This window comes from Oratosquilla oratoria, chromosome 14, assembly GCF_046742065.1.
Source record: "Oratosquilla oratoria isolate Oo_2021 chromosome 14, ASM4674206v1, whole genome shotgun sequence".
NCBI classification, from domain to species: Eukaryota; Metazoa; Arthropoda; class Malacostraca; order Stomatopoda; family Squillidae; genus Oratosquilla; species Oratosquilla oratoria.
The window spans coordinates 26897123-26920192 of NC_134790.1; the positions used below are offsets into that span (position 1 = coordinate 26897123).

The 23070-nt window shown below is 35.7% G+C and overlaps 1 protein-coding gene across 1 annotated transcript in view; it reads right to left on the reverse strand.

The window, feature by feature from the left end:
- The window catches only part of LOC143032604 (uncharacterized), a 204340-nt gene that overhangs the window by 59409 nt on the left and 121861 nt on the right, over positions 1-23070 (reverse strand). The window contains exon 16 of the mRNA XM_076197475.1: positions 6309-6331. Within this exon, the coding sequence (XP_076053590.1) occupies positions 6309-6331 (23 nt within the window). The remainder of the gene's footprint in view (positions 1-6308; positions 6332-23070) is intronic.

The following is a 23070-nucleotide window of genomic DNA, read 5'->3' on the forward strand; positions in this document are numbered from 1 at the left end:
TTCCTCATTCTCCTCTTTTACTTCTTTTAACTGTCTTTTTAATACTTCTATTTATTTAGTTAATCTTTGGTTCACCTTCTCTAATTCTTCCAATTTTTCAACTCTCTGCGTGATCTGTGTGAGTTGACCGAACGTATCCTCCCAATGTTTGAATTTTTTTTCAAATTCTTCTTCTGGACTTGCTAATCGGGGAGGGTTGGCTTCCCCCCTCATTAAATCCTTGGAAATTATTATCTTCACCTTCCATTGTACTGCTGTTATCTATATTTCTAATCTTTACATTTTTGTTAATCCCTTCTTCTTCACTAAAATCCTCCGGGCTGCGTTTGTTTACATGGTGTCTGCCTGCTTGGACCAAGTCCTCCCCTTCCTCATCTTCCATTTCCCTCAGTAATCCCTCCCCTTCTCCTTTTTCATCACCTTCCCACTACCCCACGAGCTTTCCTCTTCCCTATGAATATAAAAAAGGTACTTCCTTGACGTTGAGATCCACGAAAATTTCCCTTCTTCAGAGCTCCAATCTTCGCCGTGAATCGGTCTACGTGTGTGTATTTACCTAGTTGTATCTAGTTGTATTTTACGGGAAGGGGAGCTATGCTTGTGGTGTCCCGTCTTCATATCTCATTTTATCTAAACTGTTTTTAAATTCATGTATTGTTTTTGCACACACCACTTTCTCATCTAACTTGTTCCAAATGTCCATTACTCTGTGAGGAAAGCTGTTCTTTTTCAGATCTCTTCTATAACTGTCATTCTTGATTTTCTTTCCATGTCCTCTTGCATTTCTATTGTCCTATTTTATTAGATCCTCTCTATCAATAGTTTCTGTGCCTTTCATGATTCTATAAATAGTTATCAAATCTCTCTCTCTTCTTTGCTCTAATGTCTGTAGCTCTAGCTTTGCTAGTCTCTCTTCATATGATAGTTCTGAGAGTGTTGGTGCCAATTTTGTAATTGCAGTTTGTATTCTCTCAAATATTGTTATACATTTTTTTGTACTTGGTGACCACGTCGTGGCTGCATACTCCAATCTTGGTCTTATCAAAGTGACTAGTATTTTCTTCACCATTTCTTCGTCCAGGTATGCAAATGCCACTTTGATTGTTCTTATTAAATTATAAGTTTCTCCAATTTTTTTTTTATATGTTTCTCAGGTGACATATTATTCATAATAATGACTCCCAGGTCCTTCTCATTTTCTACTTTTTTATTCCTTCCTCTCCCAATTTATATGATCCTGTTATTCTGTTTTTGCTTTTTCCAAATTCCAATATACCACACTTCTTTATATTGAATTCCATCTCCCACTTCCTACTCCATCCCCATACTTTATTGAGATCACTCTGTAGCGACTCACAATCTTCTACAGTGTTCATTTTTTCAATAGTTTTGCATCGTCTGCAAAGAAGCTCATACTCATATAACTTTCAATTCCTTTATCCACATCATTAATATATATATATATAGCAAACATTATTGAGGCCAGAACTGTTCCTTGTGGAACTCCACTAATCACTTCATCCCAATTAGAATGTTTGTCTCTTATCACCACTCTCATTTTTTTTTCATGCAAGAAGTCTTCCATCCACTCTAGTAGTTGGCCCTGTATTCCTCCTACAGTTTCTAATTTTTTTTTTTTTTTTTTTTTTAATTTCTTATGTGGCACATTATCAAAAGCTTTTTTCAGGTCTAGAAATGCACAATCAGCCCATCCATCTCTTTCTTGTATTATATCTATTAGTCTTGAATATAAACACATCAAGTTTGTGACACATGATCTTCCTTGTCTAAATCCAAATTGCCTTGGATTTAGTACATTGTTTTTTTTTCCAAATGTCTTATCCATCTAATTTTGATCATTCTTTCACAAATTTTAGCTACCGTACTTATAAGAGCGACCAGTCTGTAATTAGTAGGGTCCTCCTTGTTTCCCCCTTTATATATTGGTACTATATTTGCTCTTTTCCAATCTTCTGGAACTTTTCCTTCTTTCAATGAACTGCTTAATAGACTATGTATTTTGTCTGTTAGTTCATTCCTGCATTCTCTCAAGATCCAGTTTGCCATTTCATCTGGACCATGCGATTTTCTAACATCGAGATTACACAAGTGATTCATTATTTCTTTCCTTGTTACTTCTATCTCTTTCATAGGGGGGGACTTTCTCCCCCCACGCGACATCTCTATGTTGTATGTTTTCCCTCGTAAACACTGTCATTTATATTTCCTCTGTGTATTCACCTCCTTGTCGTAGTTTAATCAATTCTTGTTTATTTTTCTGTTTTTCGATTACAAATCTATAAAACAGTTTTGTTTTATCTTTACATTTTTCTATGACATCCTTTTCGTATTTTCTCTTTTCTTTTCTGCGCATTTGTACATATTGATTTCTATAACTAGTATGTACTTTCCATTTTTCAGGCCTTTTGTTTTTCCTCTATTTTATCCAAGCTTTATCACTTTTGTCTTTTAACTTAGTACATCTTTTGTTGTTCCAACATTTTACATATACTTTTTCTTGTTTTTGTCTTGGAACATACTTTTCCACTCCTTTATAAATTATTGTCAAAATACTCCATTTCTCTTCTACTGTTGTTTCCTCCTTGTGTAACCTTTCCCAATCTGCTTTTTTTTTTTTTTTTTAATATCTTATTCTATAGAAATTTGTTTTTCCATACATCAATATTCCCTTTCTATATTGTTCGTTTTTTCCCATGTATTTTTCTTTGTTTAGTTCCAGATCAACTAATATGTGGTCACTTTTACTTAGTGGTGTCTTATATTTAATCTTGTCCACTATTTCAGGTTCTGATGTGATTATCAGGTCCAGTCTCGATGATTCTTCCTCATTTCTATACCTAGTATACTCTTATATCCATTGTTTCATTGTATGTTCTATAATCATATCAAATAGTACATTTCCCCATAGGTCGTCTCCAACTTTTTCTGTCATCTCTTCCCAGCAGACAGATTTCTTTACAATTAAAGTCACCCATTATTACTATTCTTCCTCCATCTTCCATTTTCTTATTTAGTATTATCCTTGTGTCTTCTAACATATTTTTGTGTTGTCTCTCTTCCCACGAAGCCGTTTTAGGAGGAACATAATTTACCACAAACTTCCTGCTCTTTTTGTCCCTGTCCTCTATTTCCATCATGATCATCTCCACTCTATTCTTTCCATATGTGACATTCCTCACATTTATATTTCTTTTAGTCAGGAACATAACTCTACCACCTTGTTGTACTTCTCTGTTTCTAATCTAATAATTACATGCACCATGTCCTACACTGTTGGGTGGTAATGGACTTTTCAATTTTGTCTCTACAATTCCCATTATGTCAGTTTCTTTTTCCTTCAGGTAATCATTCAGTTCATTCAAGCCTGTTATTTAGCCATCTATATTTGTGAAAGACACTTTTGATTTTGTGTTACCTCCATCCTGTTTTCTATTTCCCTTCCGTTTTTCTCTGTTATGAACCATTTCCTCACTTTCATATCCACTACTCTCCAATAGAATTTTTTCCTTACCTTTTATTCTTTTTGTTTTCTCATCCTATCTTTCCTCTTTCTTCATTTCTCTTTTTATCAGTGCCTGTTTATATTGATCACTTTTTGCTAGTTTCCATGTTTTGATAAGACATTCTCTGCTGTCGTTTGTGACCTGAATTAACCTTAATTGGTCTGGTCTTGTCTATATTGTATTTTCCAAAAACCAATATATTCAATTTCTTTCTCTTTTTTTTTGTTCATCTTCTTGAACTATTTTTAATACCTTGTTTACTTTTTCATCTCTTCCTCTTGTAGTCCTATTTGGATTATGCTTCTCTTCCATTCCTAATATAATTATGCATTTCTTTTTATCTGCTAAGTCTCTTACTACATTTTCCTTCTCTCTCATCACTTTAATAACTGTATCCATAGTTTGTTCTTTCATTTGTTGTTTCATTATATCTCTAAATTCAATTTTGTTATTCTCTTGGACTTTTTTTCCAACCAATTACCTCTTTTGCTATGGACTCTTTATTCTCTTTATTATTTTCTTTAATTCCTCATTCTCATCCTTTACTTTTTTTAACTGTCATTTTAATTATTCTATTTCTTTAGTTAGGTTTTGATTCTCCTTCTTAATTCTTCCAGTTTATCAACTCTTTGTGTAACTAGTGTTAGTTGGTTAACCTCCGCTTATCATATCTTCCCAATTTGAGTGCTGATCTCTAAGTACCACCCTCATCTTTCTTCCGCTCAAGAAATCTTTCATCCATTCCAATAATTTTCCTTGTATTCAACCTATTATTTAAAATTTCCTTAGTAGCTTTTTGTGTTGTACTTTGTCAAAAGCCTTTCATAAGTCTAAGAAAGCACAATCTGGTCATCCGTCTCTTGTATTATTTCTATTAATCTTGAGTAGAAGCATATTAAGTGTGTAGTACATGATCTTCTACTTCTAAAACCAAATTGTTTAGGATTTAGTATTTTGTTCTCTTCTAAGTGATTAATCCATTTATCTTTAATAACTTTTTCACATATTTTTGCTACTGTGCTTGTAAGGGATACTAGCTATGGTTTGTTTGGATTTTCTTTGTCTCCTCCTTTGTATATTGTACAATATATCCATTTTTCCAATCTAGTGGTACTTTTCCTTCTTTGAGTGAGAAGTCAATTATCTTGTGTACTTTGTTAGTTCAGCCTGAAGTTGTTCCTGGAGGTCTGGATTAATGGAGATTTTTCCTTCCCGTTCCAGGCTGCACAACTTATCGAATAAAAGCGCAATTTGTGTCTTCTTATTCACAAGGTTGAACTTAGGATTCAGGTGGCAGTTGATTCCTAAATTTAAAAATTCCACTAGAGCGTCAAACAGGATTTCACTGGAAAGGTTGATAAAGCTATCCGAAGGTTTGGGGAGATCCAACGGGCCTCCATACAACCGTGACAATTTCTTCAAGATGTGAGTCTATCCAACTTGGAAATGGGTGGTCACAACAGTATCGAGTGCACTCAGTGTGTTCTGCCTCAGGTTGAAGTCCAGGGACAAGTTATCATAAAGAAGGGTGGTATGCTCAAGTTTTGCATGGAGGGCCTGTAACTGATGCTTTTTCTGATCAGACTGATCCTCCACCAGTTTCCAACGGAAATTATTGGTGAAGTCTTTATGTTGCACTGTGTGCTTGTGAAGACGAATATTTATATACTTAAGACACAGGTTTTCATTGATATACACTTTGTTGAATACAACAGTATTTTCACAATTATTAATTTTCTCTCTAATGTTCTCAATTTTTCTAATAATTGGTCTTGTTTCCGGAGGATGGGCAAATACAAGCCGGCCATAGTCTTACATTTTACTTAACGTTTCGACTACATGGAGTTATCTTCAGAATGTTACAAATAAGTCTAACACAGTTACATAATAAATAATGGCAGAAAAGTACAGAGAACTTGAGATTATATACTGGCTAAGGGAGAGGGGTTGGGCGTTGACCTACGTGGGGGTAACACGCCGAGAGGGAGGAGGGTGGTCAGGGGGAATTAGAGAGAGAGGGGGTAGGGGTATAGTTCGGGTCACCTCGTTTGTGACGTGCGGAGGGGAAGGAAGAGGGGTCGGGAGATGAGATTTTGCCCTAGAACAAGCACTGAAAAGAAGTATACTGGAAATCATATTGGATTGAATATTGTTCCCTTAAAAGGATAGCTTTCAACATTTTCAGTTCCTATCCCCTCTCTCTCTAATTCCCCCTGACCACCCTCCTCCCTCTAGGCGTGTTACCTCACGTAGGTTTCGAGGCCATATAGCAGGATGGCCCCTTACCACACCTCAGGGTGTTAACAAAAAGGATGTTAAGAAAAAAAAATTTAATTAAGAAAAGAATAAACAAGTGAACCAAACATTTGGTTAGGTGTTTATCTAAATGAATCTTAAAATTTCACACTACAATACATTGCACTGTCATTGCAAGAAGTTTATTCCATTCTTTAATTATATGGTTGGCGAAGCTGTTTCTACCCATTTCCAAATGAAACCTACATCCTAAGACCACCCTTTCTTATCTGATACGTATTCAGTGTGAAAATTTGATCACTTCTGATATAAATTCCCTTAAAAATCTGGAAGACAAGTCTCAAGTCCATGTTTTTCTTTAGGGAAAATAGATTAATATGTTTCCAGCAGCTTTTTGTATAATTTATTTCAAACTTTTGAATAATTTTTGTGGTTCCCTGCTGTAATTTTTCCTGTCTGTAATGAGATTCAGAGACCATACAAAATACATTTCAAATGTGCACATAGAGTAACTTCTGAGTCACTTACCTTTTATGGATGCCCAATCTAATCTGTAAAAAAGAAAAGGAAATAATAAAAAATAAAAAAAATTAGATTTATCAGAGAACTCTTCACAAGAGAGAAAACAACAACAACAACAACAACAATATTTCATTATTCCATAAGAACCAGGGTGATCATAAGTATTTTCAAGCCCACTTTTTGTTGAACCTTTAACATACATAAGAACATAAGAATGAAGGAGACTACAAGAGACCATAAGGCCTACACTAGGCAGTTCCATATCCATCACCACCTGTCGTTCCCATCCATAAAGTTGCCAAATCGTTTCTTAAAACAACTGATTGTTTCAGCGCTTACTACATGGTTACTAAGTCTTTTCCATTCGTCGACCACCCTATTAGTAAACCAATTCTTGCCTATTTCCCTCTTAAATCTAAATTTGTCCAGTTTAAATCCATTACTGCGAGTCCTGCCCTGTTGTTTTAATATGGTGACTTTGTTTGCATCACCCTTGTTAAAACCTTTGATCCGCTTGAACACCTCTATTAGGTCACCCCGCACTCTGCGTCTTTCCAGAGAGTGTAAGTTAAGGTGCCTAAGCCTCTCTTCGTAAGGCAAATTTCCGAGTCCATGTATCATTTTGGTCGTTCTTCTCTGTACTGATTCTAGTGAATTGATGTCCATTCTGTGAGACGGAGGCCAAAACTGTACCGCATAGTCAAGGATGTGTCTAACTATCGCAAAATAGAGTTGATAATTACCTCTGCACTTCTATTCGTTACCGTCCTAGCAATGAAACCTAATGCTCTGTTAGCTTTATTCCTGGTGTTAATGCAGTGTATACTGGTTTTAAGGTCCGGACTCACTAGAACTCCCAAGTCTCTCTCAGTTTTCTTTAAAAGCGTGTTATCTAAGCTGTATCTATTTTTGGTGTTGTGTAGCCCTACATTTAACACGCTACACTTAGAGATATTGAAGTTCATTTGCCATTTCACCTACCATGTTAACAGTTTATTAAGATCATCCTGCAGAATCTCTGCGTCGTCTCCTGACCTAATTGGGCGTCCTATTTTAGTGTCGTCAGCAAACTTACTAACATCACTATTTATCCCATTGTTTAAGTCGTTTATGTACATAATGAACAACAAGGGACCCAAAACCGAGCCCTAGGGACCCCACTAGTAACATTGCCCCACCTAGATTTTACTCCAGTTATGGTGACCCGCTGTTTTCTGTTACTAATCCAAGGTCTAATCCATTCTAACACTTTTCCTCCAATGCCATGGGCTGGTGTGGCACCTTGTCAAACGCTTTGCTAAAGTCAAGGTAAATAACATCGTAATAATCATTGTTATCTGATGCCTTATATACTTTAGTGTAAATTGATAGAAGATTAGTCACACATGACTTACCCTCGGAGAAACCATGCTGTGTATCACGAATTAAATTATGTCTTTCGATGTGTTCTCTGAGTCTATTTACTATTATTGATTCAAGCATTTTTCCTATAACCGATGTCAAACTGATTGGCCTGTAGTTGCATATAGACGATCTATCTCCCTTCTTAAAAACAGGAACAACGTTTGCTTGCCTCCAAGCAGTTGGCACAAAACCAGTGTCTACCGATTTATTAAATATTTCAGTTACCTGGTCGCAGATTTCAAATCTACACTACTAGCATTCTCGGAAAAATTTCGTCTGGACCCGGGAATTTTGTAGCTTTAAGTTTTTCAATCTGCTTGACTACCTCTACTTTGCTAATGCTGATATTAGACTACTTTCTTCATCCCCACTGAAAATCGGATCGCAATCGGGTACTTTACCTAACTTCTCATTAGTAAACACCGAGAAAAAATATTTGTTAAACTCCTCACTTATTTTTTCCTCCGATTCTATAATCTTATTCTGTACTTATTCTATTGTAATCCTTGAAGATGTGGAAATGTCACAAAAGCACTCGGATTCCAAGAATTTTTCTTTTTCTTGTGGTGTTCAGCATATCGGTGTAGTCACGTGTGTTTTGTGATACTTGTGCATAATGGAAACCACGAGCCTCTTCACCACCTTCAAATTGGACTGTCCTGGACTGATCCCTTTTGTTACTAGATTTTCTTCTCTCATAAAAACCCACAAGCTCAAGTTACGGTTAAAGTTTATGAAGAAATGCTACAACGAACAAGTGATTCCGAAATCTATTTTACCAAATAGATTCTTTAAGCTGTCTGGTAAGCCATTTGATTAGTTTCAACACCTCATTCTCAAAAAACATATCGAACTAACTATCACTGAAGTGAAAGAAGCGTTTAATGTGTTAAAAGATAGAAGATATGCTTTTAACAATACCATCCCTGATTATTGGAGGCAGCCATTGCTTGATGTATTCTACAAAAAATTAAGATTTGAATGTTTGAAATCTGAAAACAGTTTAATTAAACTAGAAATTGGAAAACTTAATTAGTAATAGTGATTGGACTTTGCATGCTAATACAGACTTTGTAATTAACTTATGTGACAGAGTTTTGAGTAACAATGAAAAAGCTGCGCTTGGTTACGGTTTAAAATTTGCGTCGACAAAGGAAACAGACAGTGTAACCATTACAAAATCTTTTTGCAATCTAGATAAATTTGGTGACCTTTCAGTTGAGAACTTAGATATATGTAAACGTATAGTTTATGAAGCAATGTCAAGAAACAATAATGCGAGTTGTCCTCTTAGATTTAAAAGTACTTTTAGAGATCTTAGGATTGACCAAAATGTTCATCTTACTAAAATTGAGAAATCTAATGCTTTAGTATAATGAACAAAAGTGATTACTTGGAGAAAATGAACGAACTTCTTAATGATTCTGAAACATATTGTGAACTTAGTAAAAACCCATTAGTCAGTGAACAGTTCTTTTAACAAGAAAATAAAAAGTTGATTAAAAAACGAGGACACCTTATGTAAGAAGTTCATGACCATTTCCCCACCGTTACCGTACAAGTATGGGTTAATTAAAGTTCATAAAGAAAACAATCCTATTAGGCCCATTATTGGCTCAATAGGATCGGATTCTTATAAATTGTCAAAATGGCTGGTAACTTTGTTAAACCCATTAATAGAAAAAATCTCTGGGACAAAAAAAAAACCAATGTTGATTTAATTGACCAATTAAACCGTTTAGAGTTAAATTATGATTTCAGATTAGTTAGCTTTGATATTGTCTCATTATTTACAAAAATTCTTATAGATGACTTGCTTAAATTTCTTTCAGATGAACTTCCCAATCATAACATATCTTACGATACCAAAATCATTACTGACCTTATTAAGTTGTGCATCAAAGATTGTAAATTTGAATTTAATGGAAAGTCTTATGAACAGAGATTTGGAATGACAATGGATAATCCTTTATCAGCTGTCTTAAGTAATATTTATATGGAATTTTTTATGTCAAAGATTTAAAGTAATATACTGCCAAATAAGGTCACATGGTTTTGGTATGTTGATGATATTCTTTGCATATGGCCTAACAATGAAAATATCTATGCATTTTTTACAAAATTCAATAAAATTCACTGTGGAGATTGAAGATAATTCGAGCATTTCCTTTTTGGATTGAAAAGTTTATAGATGTGGTGAGAAATTTAAATATAGTGTTCACCGTAAACATACTTATGTAAATTCATATATCTATTATTACTCTGCTCACCATGTTAGAGTTAAGAAATCAACATTCTCTTCTATGTTCCACCGCGAATTACGCATTTGCAGCCCTGAATTTATTAATGATGAGATATGTAAGATTTATGAAATTGGAAAGCAGTTAAAATACCCAAAACACTTTATGGATAATTGTTTGAAACATGCAAAAAGGACATTTTATAATACTGAAAGAAAACAAAAATTTGATAACACAAACCTGTTGATACTTCCATACAATGAAAATATAATATTCCCAATATCTTAAAACATTTTAATGTTAATGTTGTCTTTAGAAATAATACCATTGTTAAAAATCTACTGATAAAAAACTCCCCAAATGATTTTAAGGGATGTGTTTATAAAATACCATGTTTTAATTGTAATAAATATTATGTTGGGCAAACAAGCAAAGATTTAGAAGTAAGAATAAAACAGCATAAGCATAGCATTAAGACAGGCCATTATTCTAATGCCCTGTTTACTCATGTAAGGGATTTTGACCATCCGATCAATTGGAAAAACGCAACAAATATTGTACCATGTAAGAACATGATTGAAAGAAATATTATAGAATCCTGTATCATCAATCATGACTATGAACAACTCCTCAGTAATAATTTAGGTCTATACAAACTTGACCCATTTACTGTAAAGAGACTTGACCTGACTTGACCTGACCTGAAATAATTAGCTTAAGTGGTGACCCTTTCCATGTGTCAAACCTCTCTCGCGTGTATATATATATCTCATCCTACTCTGTACTTATTTATTCTATTGTAATCCTTGAATATGTGAAAATATCACGAAAGTGCTCGGATTCCAAGAATTTTTCTTTTCCCTGTGGTGTTCAGAATATATATATATATATATATATATATATATATATATATATACATATATGTATATATATATATATATATATATATATATATATATATATATTTACCTAGTTGTATTTTGCGGGAAGGGGAGCTATGCTCGTGATGTCCCGCCTTTGTATCTTGCAGTGTCTAGTTTGTTTTTAAACTCATGAATGGTTTTTGCGCATACTATTCCATTGTCCAGTTTGTTCCAAGTGTCCAAAACTCTATGAGGAAAACTGTTTTTCTTCAGTTCTCTTCTATAGCTATGTTTTTTTATTTTCTTTCCATGTCCTCTTGTGTTTCTTTTGTCCCAGTTAAGTAAGTTCTCACTATCGAGTACCTCTGTGCCTTTCATGATTCTGTAGATGGTCAATAGGTCACCTCTCTCTCTTCTTTGCTCCAGTGTCGGTAACTCCAGTTTAGCCAATCTCTCTTCGTATGATAGGTTTGCAAGTGCAGGTGCCATTTTTGTAGCTGCTCTTTGGATTCTTTCTATTTTCTTTATATTCTTTTTGGTACTGGGGGACCACAATGTCGCTGCATACTCTAATCTAGGCCTTATCAATGTAACCAATATTTTTTTCATCATGTCTTCGTCCAAGTATGTAAACGCCACTTTTATTGATCTTAGCAAGTTGTAAGTCTCCCCGACAATTTTGTTAATCTGTATATCATAGGACAAGTCGTTCGTGATAATTACTCCCAAATCTTTTTCGGATCCTACTTTCTTTACTTCTTTGGTTCCAATTGTATATTTTCCTGATATTCTGTTTTTGCTTTTTCCAAACTCCATTATGCTACACTTCTTAGTATTAAAGTCCACTTCCCATTTCTGACTCCAGTTCCATACCCTATTTAGGTCTGCTTGCAGTGCTTCACAGTCCTCATCAGTTTCTATTTTCCTTAGCAGTTTGGCGTCATCGGCAAAGAAGCTCATGTAGCAGTTCACGTCCTCATCCATGTCATTCATATAGATAGCAAACATTATTGGTGCCAGCACAGATCCTTGCGGTACTCCACTGATCACCTCTTTCCAGTCTGAATATTTTTCTCTGAGCACTACTCTCATCTTTCTACCAGTCAGAAAGTCCTCTATCCATTTTAGTAGGTTTCCCTGTATTCCTCCTATGTGTTCCAGTTTTTTTAGTAGTTTTCTGTGTGGTACTTTGTCAAAGGCTTTTTGCAAGTCTAGGAATGCACAATCAGCCCATCCATTTCTTTCTTGCACTATGTCTATTAGTCTTGAGTAAAAGCATATTAAGTTTGTGGAGCATGATCTTCCTTGTCTGAATCCGAATTGTCTTGGGTTTAATATGTCATTGTCTTCCAGATGTTTTACCCATCTATTCTTGATTATTTTCTCACAAATTTTGGCTATGGTGCTTGTTAGTGATACTGGCCTATAGTTGGTGGGTTCTTCTTTGTTTCCTCCTTTGTGTATTGGTACAATGTTAGCGTTTTTCCAGTCCTCGGGTATCTTTCCTTCTTTGAGTGAGCTGTTTATTAAGATGTGTATTTTGTCTGTTAGTTCTTCTTTGCACTCCTTTAGAATCCAATTTGCAATACCGTCCGGGCCATGTGATTTTCTGACATCCAGCCTTGATAAATGTTCTGATATTTCCTTTAGTGATGCTGTAAACTCATTCATGAGGGGAGATTTCTTGTTTTTGTCTATGTCACAATTTGGTATTTTCTCTCTGGTGAAAACAGATTTAAAGTGATTGTTCATGACTTCGGCCATCTCTAAATCTTCTGTGTATTCTATGTTTCCTTGGCATAGTTTCACCAATTCCTGTTTGTTTTTAAGTTTACCATTCACATACCGATAGAATAGTTTGGGTTGCTCTTTGCATTTGTCTATAATATCCTTCTCATGGTTCCTTTTCTCCTCTCTTCTCACATTAACATACTCATTTCTATAGTTAACATAAATTTGCCATTTGCTTTGTTTTTTGTCTTTTCTCCACTTTTTCCAAGCTTTGTCCCTTCTGTCTTTTGCCTCACTGCATCTTTTGTTGAACCAACATTTAATGTACTCTCTCTCTCGCTTTTGTCTTGGTACATGCCTGTTTACCCCTTCATTGTAGTTTTCCATCAATATATTCCATTTCTCTTCCACTGCTGTTTCTTCCCTGTAAAATATTTCCCAGTTTGCATTCCGGAAGAATGTCTTTAGTTTTGTAAAGTCTGTTTTGTTGTACCTCAGTCTTCCTTTCCTATGCTTTTCGTTCCTCTCTATGTCTATTTCTTCCTTTAGTATAGTTTCAATGAGTACATGGTCACTCTTTCCAATTGGTGTCTCATACTGGACTTTATGCACTATTTCAGGCTCTGTTGTAAATATTAGATCTAGTTTCGATGGCTCTTCATTATTTCTGTACCTTGTTTTCACGGACCCATTGGGTCATTGTGTACTCCATGGTCATATCTAGCAGTACATTGCCCCACGAGTCATCTCCTCCTTGCACTGTCATGCTGTCCCAACAAATTTCTTTGCAATTGAAGTCCCCCATAACTACCAGATTACCCTTACCCATTAGTATCTCATTGAGTGATTTTCTTGTGTCAACTAGCATTTTTGTATGTTCGATTTCTTTCCAAGCGCTTGTTTTTGGAGGCACATAAGTCACCACAAACTTTCTACTTTTCATATTCTTGCCTTCGACTTTTATCATGATCAATTCAGCATTACCTTTGCCCTCTGCAATTTTTGTCACCTTTAGGTCTTTCTTGGCCAAGAACATGATTCCCCCTCCCTGTTTCTTGTCCCTGTTTTTTATCCAGTAGTTGTATAAACCTTGTCCGATAACAGTGGATGGTATTTCACCTCTTAGTTTAGTCTCTACAATTCCCATTATGTCTGGTTTTGCTTCTAACAGATAATCATTGAGTTCGTTCAGTCCCGAAATTAGTCCGTCAATGTTGGTATAGGCCACTTTTAATTTTCTTCCTTCTCCCTGGTTTCTTCTTCCCTTGTTTTGTTCGTTTTGAAGCGCCATTGTCTTAATCTCAAGTCTATTACTCTCCACTGGAATTCTTTGCATTCTGTCTCCGATCTTTTCAAGTTTTTTTCCTTTGCTTCTTCTCTTAGTGCCCTTTCTTTTTCTAATTCCTCAGTACTCATTTCTCTTTTTATCCATATCTTATTGTATTTTTCACTCTTTGCCAAGTTACCTACTTTTTCAAATATGTCTTCTACTACCACTTGTGACCTTAGTTTTATCTTTAGAGGTCGATTCCTATCCTTAGTATAGCGACCAATTCTGTAAGTCTCTTCTAAGTCTGTGCCTGAATCACTGTCTCCCCCCTGAATTTCATTAAGGATTTCTACTGCTGTCTCTTTTTCTTCTTTTTCTCTCATGTACCTTGCCAGTCCTTGTTTTTCTTTAAGCCCATAAACCACAATACATTTCTTCCTATCTACTGTGTCCCTGACCCAATTTGCTTTTTCGTTAATCACTTGAATGATTGTGTCTTTTGCATTATCTTGCATTTGCTGCTTGACTATTTCTTTGAAAGCAATTTCTTTATTTTCAATATTTTCTTTCCACTTCTTAATTTCCTGGATACTGTCCCCACCTAAGTTTTCTTCGATCTTTTGTGTCAATTCTTGTAATTTGTTGTTCACTTCCTGCTTTAGATTTTCGCTATTGTTATTATCATTAGTTTTCTTCTTTTCATTATCATTCTTCAGTTCATTTATGTCTCTTTTCATTTCTTTAATTTCGTTTGTAAGATCCAAGTTAGCTTTTCTCAGGTCAGAAATTTCATGGTTAGTCTTAGATAAACAATCAATTAAACCAATGACCTCTTTTCTTAAGTCCATGATTTCATTTTCCCACCGAGTCCTATTTTTGCTCCTCTCTCTCTCTATCTCTAATAATCTACTTAAGTTCTTTCTTTCGTACTTACCAAACCCTAAGAAATCATTGTCATAACACGTGCTTTGTTGATTGTTTACATCGCGGTTCAGTGGATTGCCGCCAGATGGCTCTGATTCGCAACTGGCTTTCGAGTCGTTTTCATTCATTTTTGCTAATTTCGAGTTAACACAATTAACTAGCACTGCATAGATACCATTTCGGGCACTCACGTTCACTCCCCACCCCTACAGTACAAACCAGGTTTTCCTTTTTCGTCGTAAATCCTCTTCTTCTTGGTCGCGCGACGACAGCGAACTAGGAAATTTATTTATCAAGGATTTTTCAATTATTTTCCTTTTAAAACTGCACTTTGAATTGAAGATAATTTTTGCCGCGTTCCAATCTACCACAGCAGGATGAAAGAACACAAAAATATATGTATGCATATATATATATGTCTATATAGATATATATATATATATGTATATATATATATATATAACTACAAAGTAATGTCGTAACACATTCGTAAATTTCAACAAGAACCCACTGTGTTGGATAAGAAGAAATGAAATAGATGATATCCAAATATTTCGATCACGGACTGATCCTCTTCAGTGGAATACAGAGTAGTGGAGCAAAAGGCATGTCTTATGTACAGTAAAAGAAGAAGGAACATGGATAGGACTCAGGTAGCGTCTAATGCTTTGCGGGGCAAGTCACCCGCCTTCACCAAAGATGGTAATAATTTGTTGACTGCCCAGGTAGTAATGCAGTCAGGTGACCATTGTCCATATGAAATATTGAAATTAGGAAAATTATTTATCAAGGAAGATTCTATTATTTTCCTTTTAAAACTGCACTTTGAATTGAAGATAATTTTTGCCTCGTTCTAATCTATATGATGGCCTTGTCTACGTGTTGGAAGACAGCGGAATTTTGTTGTGCATATTTGACTGAATTTTTGTGTTCTTTCATCCTGCTGTGGTAGATTGGAACGAGGCAAAAATTATCTTCAATTCAAAGTGCAGTTTTAAAAGGAAAATAATTGAAAAATCCTTGATAAATAAATTTCCTAGTTTCAATATTTCATATGGACAATGGTCACCTGACTGCATTAAAGAGATGGATGGGCTGATTGTGCATTTCTAGACCTAAAAAAAGCTTTTGACAAAGTGCCACATAAGAAGTTGCTTCAGAAATTAGAAACTGAAGGAGGAATACAGGGTAAACTGCTAAATTGGATGGAAGACTTTTTGCAAGAAAGAAAAATGAGAGTAGTGATAAGAGACCAACACTCAAAATGGGATGAAGTAATAAGCGGTGTTCCACAAGGAACAGTTCTGTCCCCAATAATGTTTGCTATATACATTAATGATATGGAGGAAGGAATTGAAAGCTATATGAGCTTCTTTGCAGATGATGCAAAACTATTGAAAAAAGTGAACACGGAAGAAGATTGTGAATCACTACAGAGTGATCTAAATAAAGTACAGGAATGGAGTAGGAAGTGGGAGATGGAGTTCAATACAAAAAAGTGTAGTATAATGGAATTTGGAAAAAGTAAAAACAGAATAACAGGATCATATAAATTGGGAGAAGGAATAAAAAAAGTAGAAAATGAAAAGGACATGGGAGTCATTGTTATGAATAATATGTCACCTGAGAAACATATAAATAAGATTTTTGGAGAAACCTATAATTTAATAAGAACAATCAAAGTTGCATTTACATACCTGGATGAAGAAATGGTGAAGAAAATTCTAATCACCCTGATGAGACCAAGACTGGAATATGCAGCAACGATATGGTCACCAAGTACAAAAAAATGTATAAAAAAACTTGAAAGAATACAAAGAGCAAATACAAAATTGGCACCAACACTCACAAAACTATCATATGAAGAGAGACTAGCAAAACTTGAACTACAGACACTAGAGCAAAGAAGAGAGAGAGGAGATTTGATAGCTATTTACAGAATCATGAAAGGCATAGAAATTACTGATAGAGAAAATCTGATAAAATGGGATGACAGAAATAGAAGAGGACATGGAGAGAAAATAAAAAATGACAGCTATAGAAGAGACCTGAAAAGGAACAGCTTTCCTCACAGAGTAATTGACAGTTGGAACAAGTTAGATAAGAAAGTGGTGTGTGCTAAAACAATACATGAATTTAAAAATAGTTTAGATAAAATGAGATACGAAAACGGGACACCACAAGCATAGCTCCCCTTCCCATAAAATACAACTAGGTAAATACACACACATACATATATATATATATATATATATTCACACTTGTCCCCTTTTCCCTTGTAAAGAGGAACTATAAAGGCACTCCTCCAGTCCTCCGGCACTCTACCCTCTCTCCAGCAAACATTAAATAACCTCACCAGCCAGTCCACCATCACTGTACCTCCTTTTTTTTTTTTTTTTAGACATTCTGCATGGCATCCATCCAGACCAGGTGCCTTACCTGCTTTCACCATCTTAACAACTGCATTCACTTCATCCTTCCTTATTTCTCCTCCATTTTCCTCACTCATCATGGTCAGGGATGGAATGGGTGGGAATGATTTTATGCCTTTTCCTTTTTAGCTACCTCCCTTGTAAGGGGGAAAAAGCCTTGGTTGTATGTATGTATATATATATATATATATATATACATATATATATATATACACACACATATATGTATGTATGTATACAGTGGTACCTCTACGCGTGCCCTTATGTACACAAAATTCTATTTACACGGACAAATTATGGGGGAAATCTTGTTACTATTTACGCGGAAAATTTCTGTTTACGCGGGCACATTGGTGTACATTACTGCGTGGAAAATCAAATTCCGCGCCGCCATCTTGCTGACAACACTATTCACGCGCTGTGTTGTGTCTCCTCCCGCTTTCTTTGTTGTGTGCACGACTGGTCTTTCTACTGAAGCTGGTGCTCGTAAGAAAACCAGCATCACGATTGAGAAAAAGAGGGAAGTGATTGCCAAAGCTGCTCAAGGTTTATGCGTGTGTAAGCTGGTGAGAGAGTTTGGTATGCCTGAGTTAACAATAAGAAACATTCTTTTAAATAAAGATAAAATTCTATCAGCTAATGTGTCTAAGGATGTAAGGTATGTGAGCACACATAAGAGGCTGGCATTGTTGGAAGAGGTGGAAAGGTTATTGCTTGTGTGGATACAAAAGAAGCAGCATAAGAGCGACAGCTTGAATGAGGAAATGATCTGTTCAAGGGCTTGTCAAGTGTATGCCGACCTGCAGCGGCAGCAGGCTGGTACCAGTGGCCAGCTTACAACACCTTCAGCGCCCTTTACAGCCAGTAGGGGGTGGTTTGAGAAGTTTTGGCAACGTACGGGCATCCACAGAGTGACACGGCATGGTGAGGCGGCAAGTGCGGACTCGGACGCAGCTGAGGCGTTCGTCAAGGAGTTTGAGGAGCTGGTGTGTCGTGAGGGTTACCTGCCACAGCAGGTATTTAATTGTGATGAAACAGGGCTCTTCTGGAAGAGGATGCCTAACAGCACCTACATTACTGTTGAGGAGAAAACTTTGCCTGGTCATAAGCCTATGAAAGACAGGTTTACAATGATGTTGTGTGCTAATGTGAGCGGCGACTACAAGATCATGCTGCTCGTAGTGTATCATTCGGAGACGCCTCAAGCATTCAAAAGGGGCAACGTCCTGAAGAGCAGACTTCCAGTGATGTGGCGTTCCAACCCGAAGGCGTGGGCAATCCGACAGCTGTGCCAGGAGTGGCTCAAAGGGGCATGCAGCCCTGAGATCAAGAGGTTTCTGCATGGGAATGGACTGCCACTGAAGTGCTTCCTGCTGCTGGATAACGCCCCAGCACATCACCTCGACATGCAGGCACATCTTCCCGAAGACCTGGATTTCATTACAATTAAATTCCTGCCTCCGAACGCCACTTCCATTCTGCAATTGATGGACCAGCAGGTCATTTCTAATTTCAAGAAGCTGTACACGCGTGCTCTGTTTGAACGCTGCTTTAACGCTACCACCGACACAGACCTAACCCTTCGAGAATTTTGGAAGTCACATTTCAACATCTTGCACTGTGTCAAGATGATTAGCAAAAGCTGGGAGCAGGTTACCATCAGGACTCTACAGGCAGCGTGGAAGAAGCTTTGGGCAACATTTGATAGGGAGTGGGACTTCGAGGGCTTTGAGCCTGCTGGTCCATTGGTCATCTCGGACATTGCGCCTGGAGATGGAGAATGGGGATGTCGAGGAGTTAGTAGGGGAGCACGAGGATGAACTGATCACCGAGGAGCTGAAGGAGCTGCATCAAGAGCAGGTCACCGAACTGGCCCGGGAACAGCAAGAGGTTGAGGGAGACGACGATCGTGTTCAGGGCCCCACCACGGAGGAGGTGAAGGAGGCCTATGTAATGTGGAGGAAGCTCTACGATTTCGTGGAGGTCACACACCCAGACCGTGTTGCAGGCCAGTTCAATGAACTAGTCATGCCTCACTACCGCCAAATCCTGCACACACGGCGCCGGCAAGCAACCATTACAGAGCTCTTCCAGTCTCGTGCCATACGACAGCGCCCTGATGAGGGTGCCGCTGTATACGGCTCACATACATGACGAGTAATATAACCCACTCCAGCTAAAGGAGCACCTCCTCCTTCAGACTGGGGGTCATTAAGCCCCCACCACTCCACCACCTCCTCACTCCCATCCCCTACACCAGCTGCAAGACTTACCATCGGTAGGTACAAAAGATTGCTTTTTTCATTATATTTTTTTACCTTGTAAGTGGTCTTTAACATTGCTTTTTTTTGGCATTAATGTTGCAGGAACAATATAATCATACCTATTTATGTCAGTTTGGTGACAGGCCTCATCAAATAAGAGGGAAAAAATTAAGACTTTTTCGAGGTCGGGAACGGATTAATTGAATTAACATTGATTAATTGAATTAACATAGGAAATAGCGTTTCCATTTACGCTAACTTCTATTGACACGGAAGCGTACAGAACGGATTAATCGCGTAAATAGGGGTACCACTGTATATATATATATATATATATATATATATATATATATATATATATTATATATATATATATATATATATATATATATATATATATATTCACACTCACTCCGATGGATCTTAAACCTCGGGTAGATTCTGGTTCGCCAACAGTAATCCTCTCCATGCCTCCTCTGTCCATTTCCGCATCCACACCGTCCATCCATCTCATTCGAGGTCTCCCTCTGGGTCTTCTTCCAGGCATTCTACCCATCATAACTCGGTTTGGAATTCTATGGTCTTCCATATGCACCACATTCCCAGCCCATCTCAATATTGTTCTATTTATAACATCTGTTATTTTCTCTTGTTTAGTTATTTCTCTCAGCTCATTATTGTGTCGTCCTCTCCACCTACAGTATTCTCATTTTCATCAAAAACTGGTCCAATAATTCGTCTCAATATTGTATTCTCAAACACCAGTAGTCTTTGTCCCATATATTTTGTTAAGTTCCATGTGTCACTGGCATATAAAACTATAGGTCATAAAATTGAATTGTAGATTCTTAGTTTTGTATGTCTTGATATACTTCTCTTTAATATTGGTATAAGGATAAAATTACATCTGTTTGCTGAAGCAATTCTTATATATATGTATATGTATATGTATATGTATATATATATATATATATGTATATGTATATGTATATGTATATGTATATGTATATGTATACATTTACACTGAATGGTTCCCAGTGATCAATTAATATCTTTTTTCAACCACAAATCACTTTTAATTCCATGCCATCGCAGTCGAGACTGAAGAATCGCCTCCATCGAGCGATTCTTCAGTCTCGACTGCGATGGCATGGAATTAAAAGTGATTTGTGGTCGAAAAAAAAAGAATATATATATATACATATATATATATATATATATATATCTATATATATATATATATATATATATATATATATATATATATATATATATATATATATATATATATATGAATATATATATGTATATATTTATTCATATACATAAATATATATTCATGTATATATATACATATATATATATATATACATATATATATAAATATATATATACATATATATATATAATATATATATATACATTATATATATATATATATATATATATATATATATTATATATATATGTATGCATCTACCTGGTTGTACCTAGTTGTATTTTACGGAAAGGGGAGCTATGCTCGTGGGGTCCCGTCTTCATATCTCATTTTATCTAAACTATTTTTAAATTCATGTATTGTTTTTGCACACACCACTTTCTCATCTAACGTGTTCCAACTGTCTATTACTTTGTGAGGAAAGCTGTTCTTTTTCAAATCTTTTCTATAGCTGTCTTTTTTTTATTTTCTTTCCGTGTCCTCTTGTATTTCTGTCATCCCATTTTATCAGATTCTCTCTATCAGTAATTTCTATGCCTTTCATGATTCTGTAAATAGCTATCAAATCTCCTCTCTCTCTTCTTTGCTCTAGTGTCTGTAGTTCAAGTTTTTCTAGTCTCTCTTCATATGATAGTTTTGAGAGTGTTGGTGCCAATTTTGTAATTGCTCTTTGTATTCTTTCAAGTTTTTTTATACATTTTTTTGTACTTGGTGACCATATCGTTGCTGCATATTCCAATATTGGTCTTATCAGGGTGATTAGGATTTTCTTCACCATTTCTTCATCCAGGTATGTAAATGCAACTTTGATTGTTCTTATTAAATTATAAGTTTCTCCAAAAATCTTATTTATATGTTTCTCAGGTGACATATTATTCATAACAATGACTCCCAGGTCCTTCTCATTTTCTACTTTTTTTTATTCCTTCTTCTCCCAATTTATATGCTCCTGTTATTCTGTTTTTGCTTTTTCCAAATTCCATTATACTACACTTTTTTGTATTGAACTCCATCTCCCACTTCCTACTCCATTCCTGTACTTTATTTAGATCTCTCTGTAGTGATTCACAATCTTCTTCAGTTTTCACTCTTTTCAGTAGTTTTGCATCATCTGCAAAGAAGCTCATATAGCTTTCAATTCCTTCATCCATATCATTAATATATATAGCAAACATTATTGGGGCCAGAACTGTTCCCTGCGGAACACCGCTTATTACTTCATCCCATTTTGAGTGCTGGTTTCTTATCACTACTCTCATTTTTCTTTCTTGCAAAAAGTCTTCCATCCAATTTAGTAGTTTGCCCTGTATTCCTCCTTCAGTTTCTAATTTCTTAAGCAACTTCTTATGTGGTACTTTGTCAAAAGCTTTCTTTAGGTCTAAAAATGCACAGTCCGCCCATCCATCTCTTTCTTGTATTATATCTATTAGCCTTGAATAGAAACATATTAAATTGGTGACACATGATCGTCCTTGTCTGAATCCAAATTGCCTTGGATTTAACACTTTGTTTTTTTCTAAATATTTTACCCATCTACTTTTGATAATTCTTTCACAAATCTTTGCTATTGTACTTGTTAGAGAGACTGGTCTATAGTTGGTAGGTTCTTCTTTATTTCCTCCTTTATATATAGGTACTATATTTGCTTTTTTCCAATCTTCTGGAACTTTTCCTTCTTTCAAGGAACTATTTAGTATGCTATGTATTTTGTCTGCCAGTTCATTCCTGCATTCTTTCAGTATCCAGTTTGCTATATCATCTGGTCCATGCGATTTTCTGACATCAAGATTACTCAAGTGTGTTAATATTTCATTCTTTGTTACTTCTATTTCTTCCATAGGGGGGACTTTCTCTTTCCATTCGTTCTCTTCAGGTTGTATGTTCTCCCTTGTAAACACTGATTTAAAATGTTTGTTCATAATTTCCGCCATTTCCATTTCCTCAGTGTATTCAACTCCCTCTTGTCTTAATTTCTCCAAGTCTTGTTTGTTTTTCAGTATATTGTTTACAAATCTGTAAAATAGTTTTGGTTGATCTTTACACTTTTCTATGATATCTTTTTCATATTTTCTCTTTTCCTCTCTGCACGTTTGTACATATTCATTTCTATAACCGGTATATATTTTCCATTTTTCAGGTCTGTCTTTTTTCCATCTGGTCCAGGCTTTGTCTCTTTTGTCTTTTAGCTCCCTACAACTTTTGTTGTACCAGCATTTTACATATTCTTTTTCTTGTTTTTGTCTTGGGTCATACTTTTCCACTCCTTTTTTGTAAATTTTTGTCAAAATATTCCATTTCTCTTCTACTGTTGTTTCTTCTTTGTATATTTCTTCCCAGTTTTCCTTTTGAAAGAATTCTCTTATTTTATCAAAGTTTGTTTTTTCATACATCATTCTTCCTTTTCATATATTTTTCTTCATT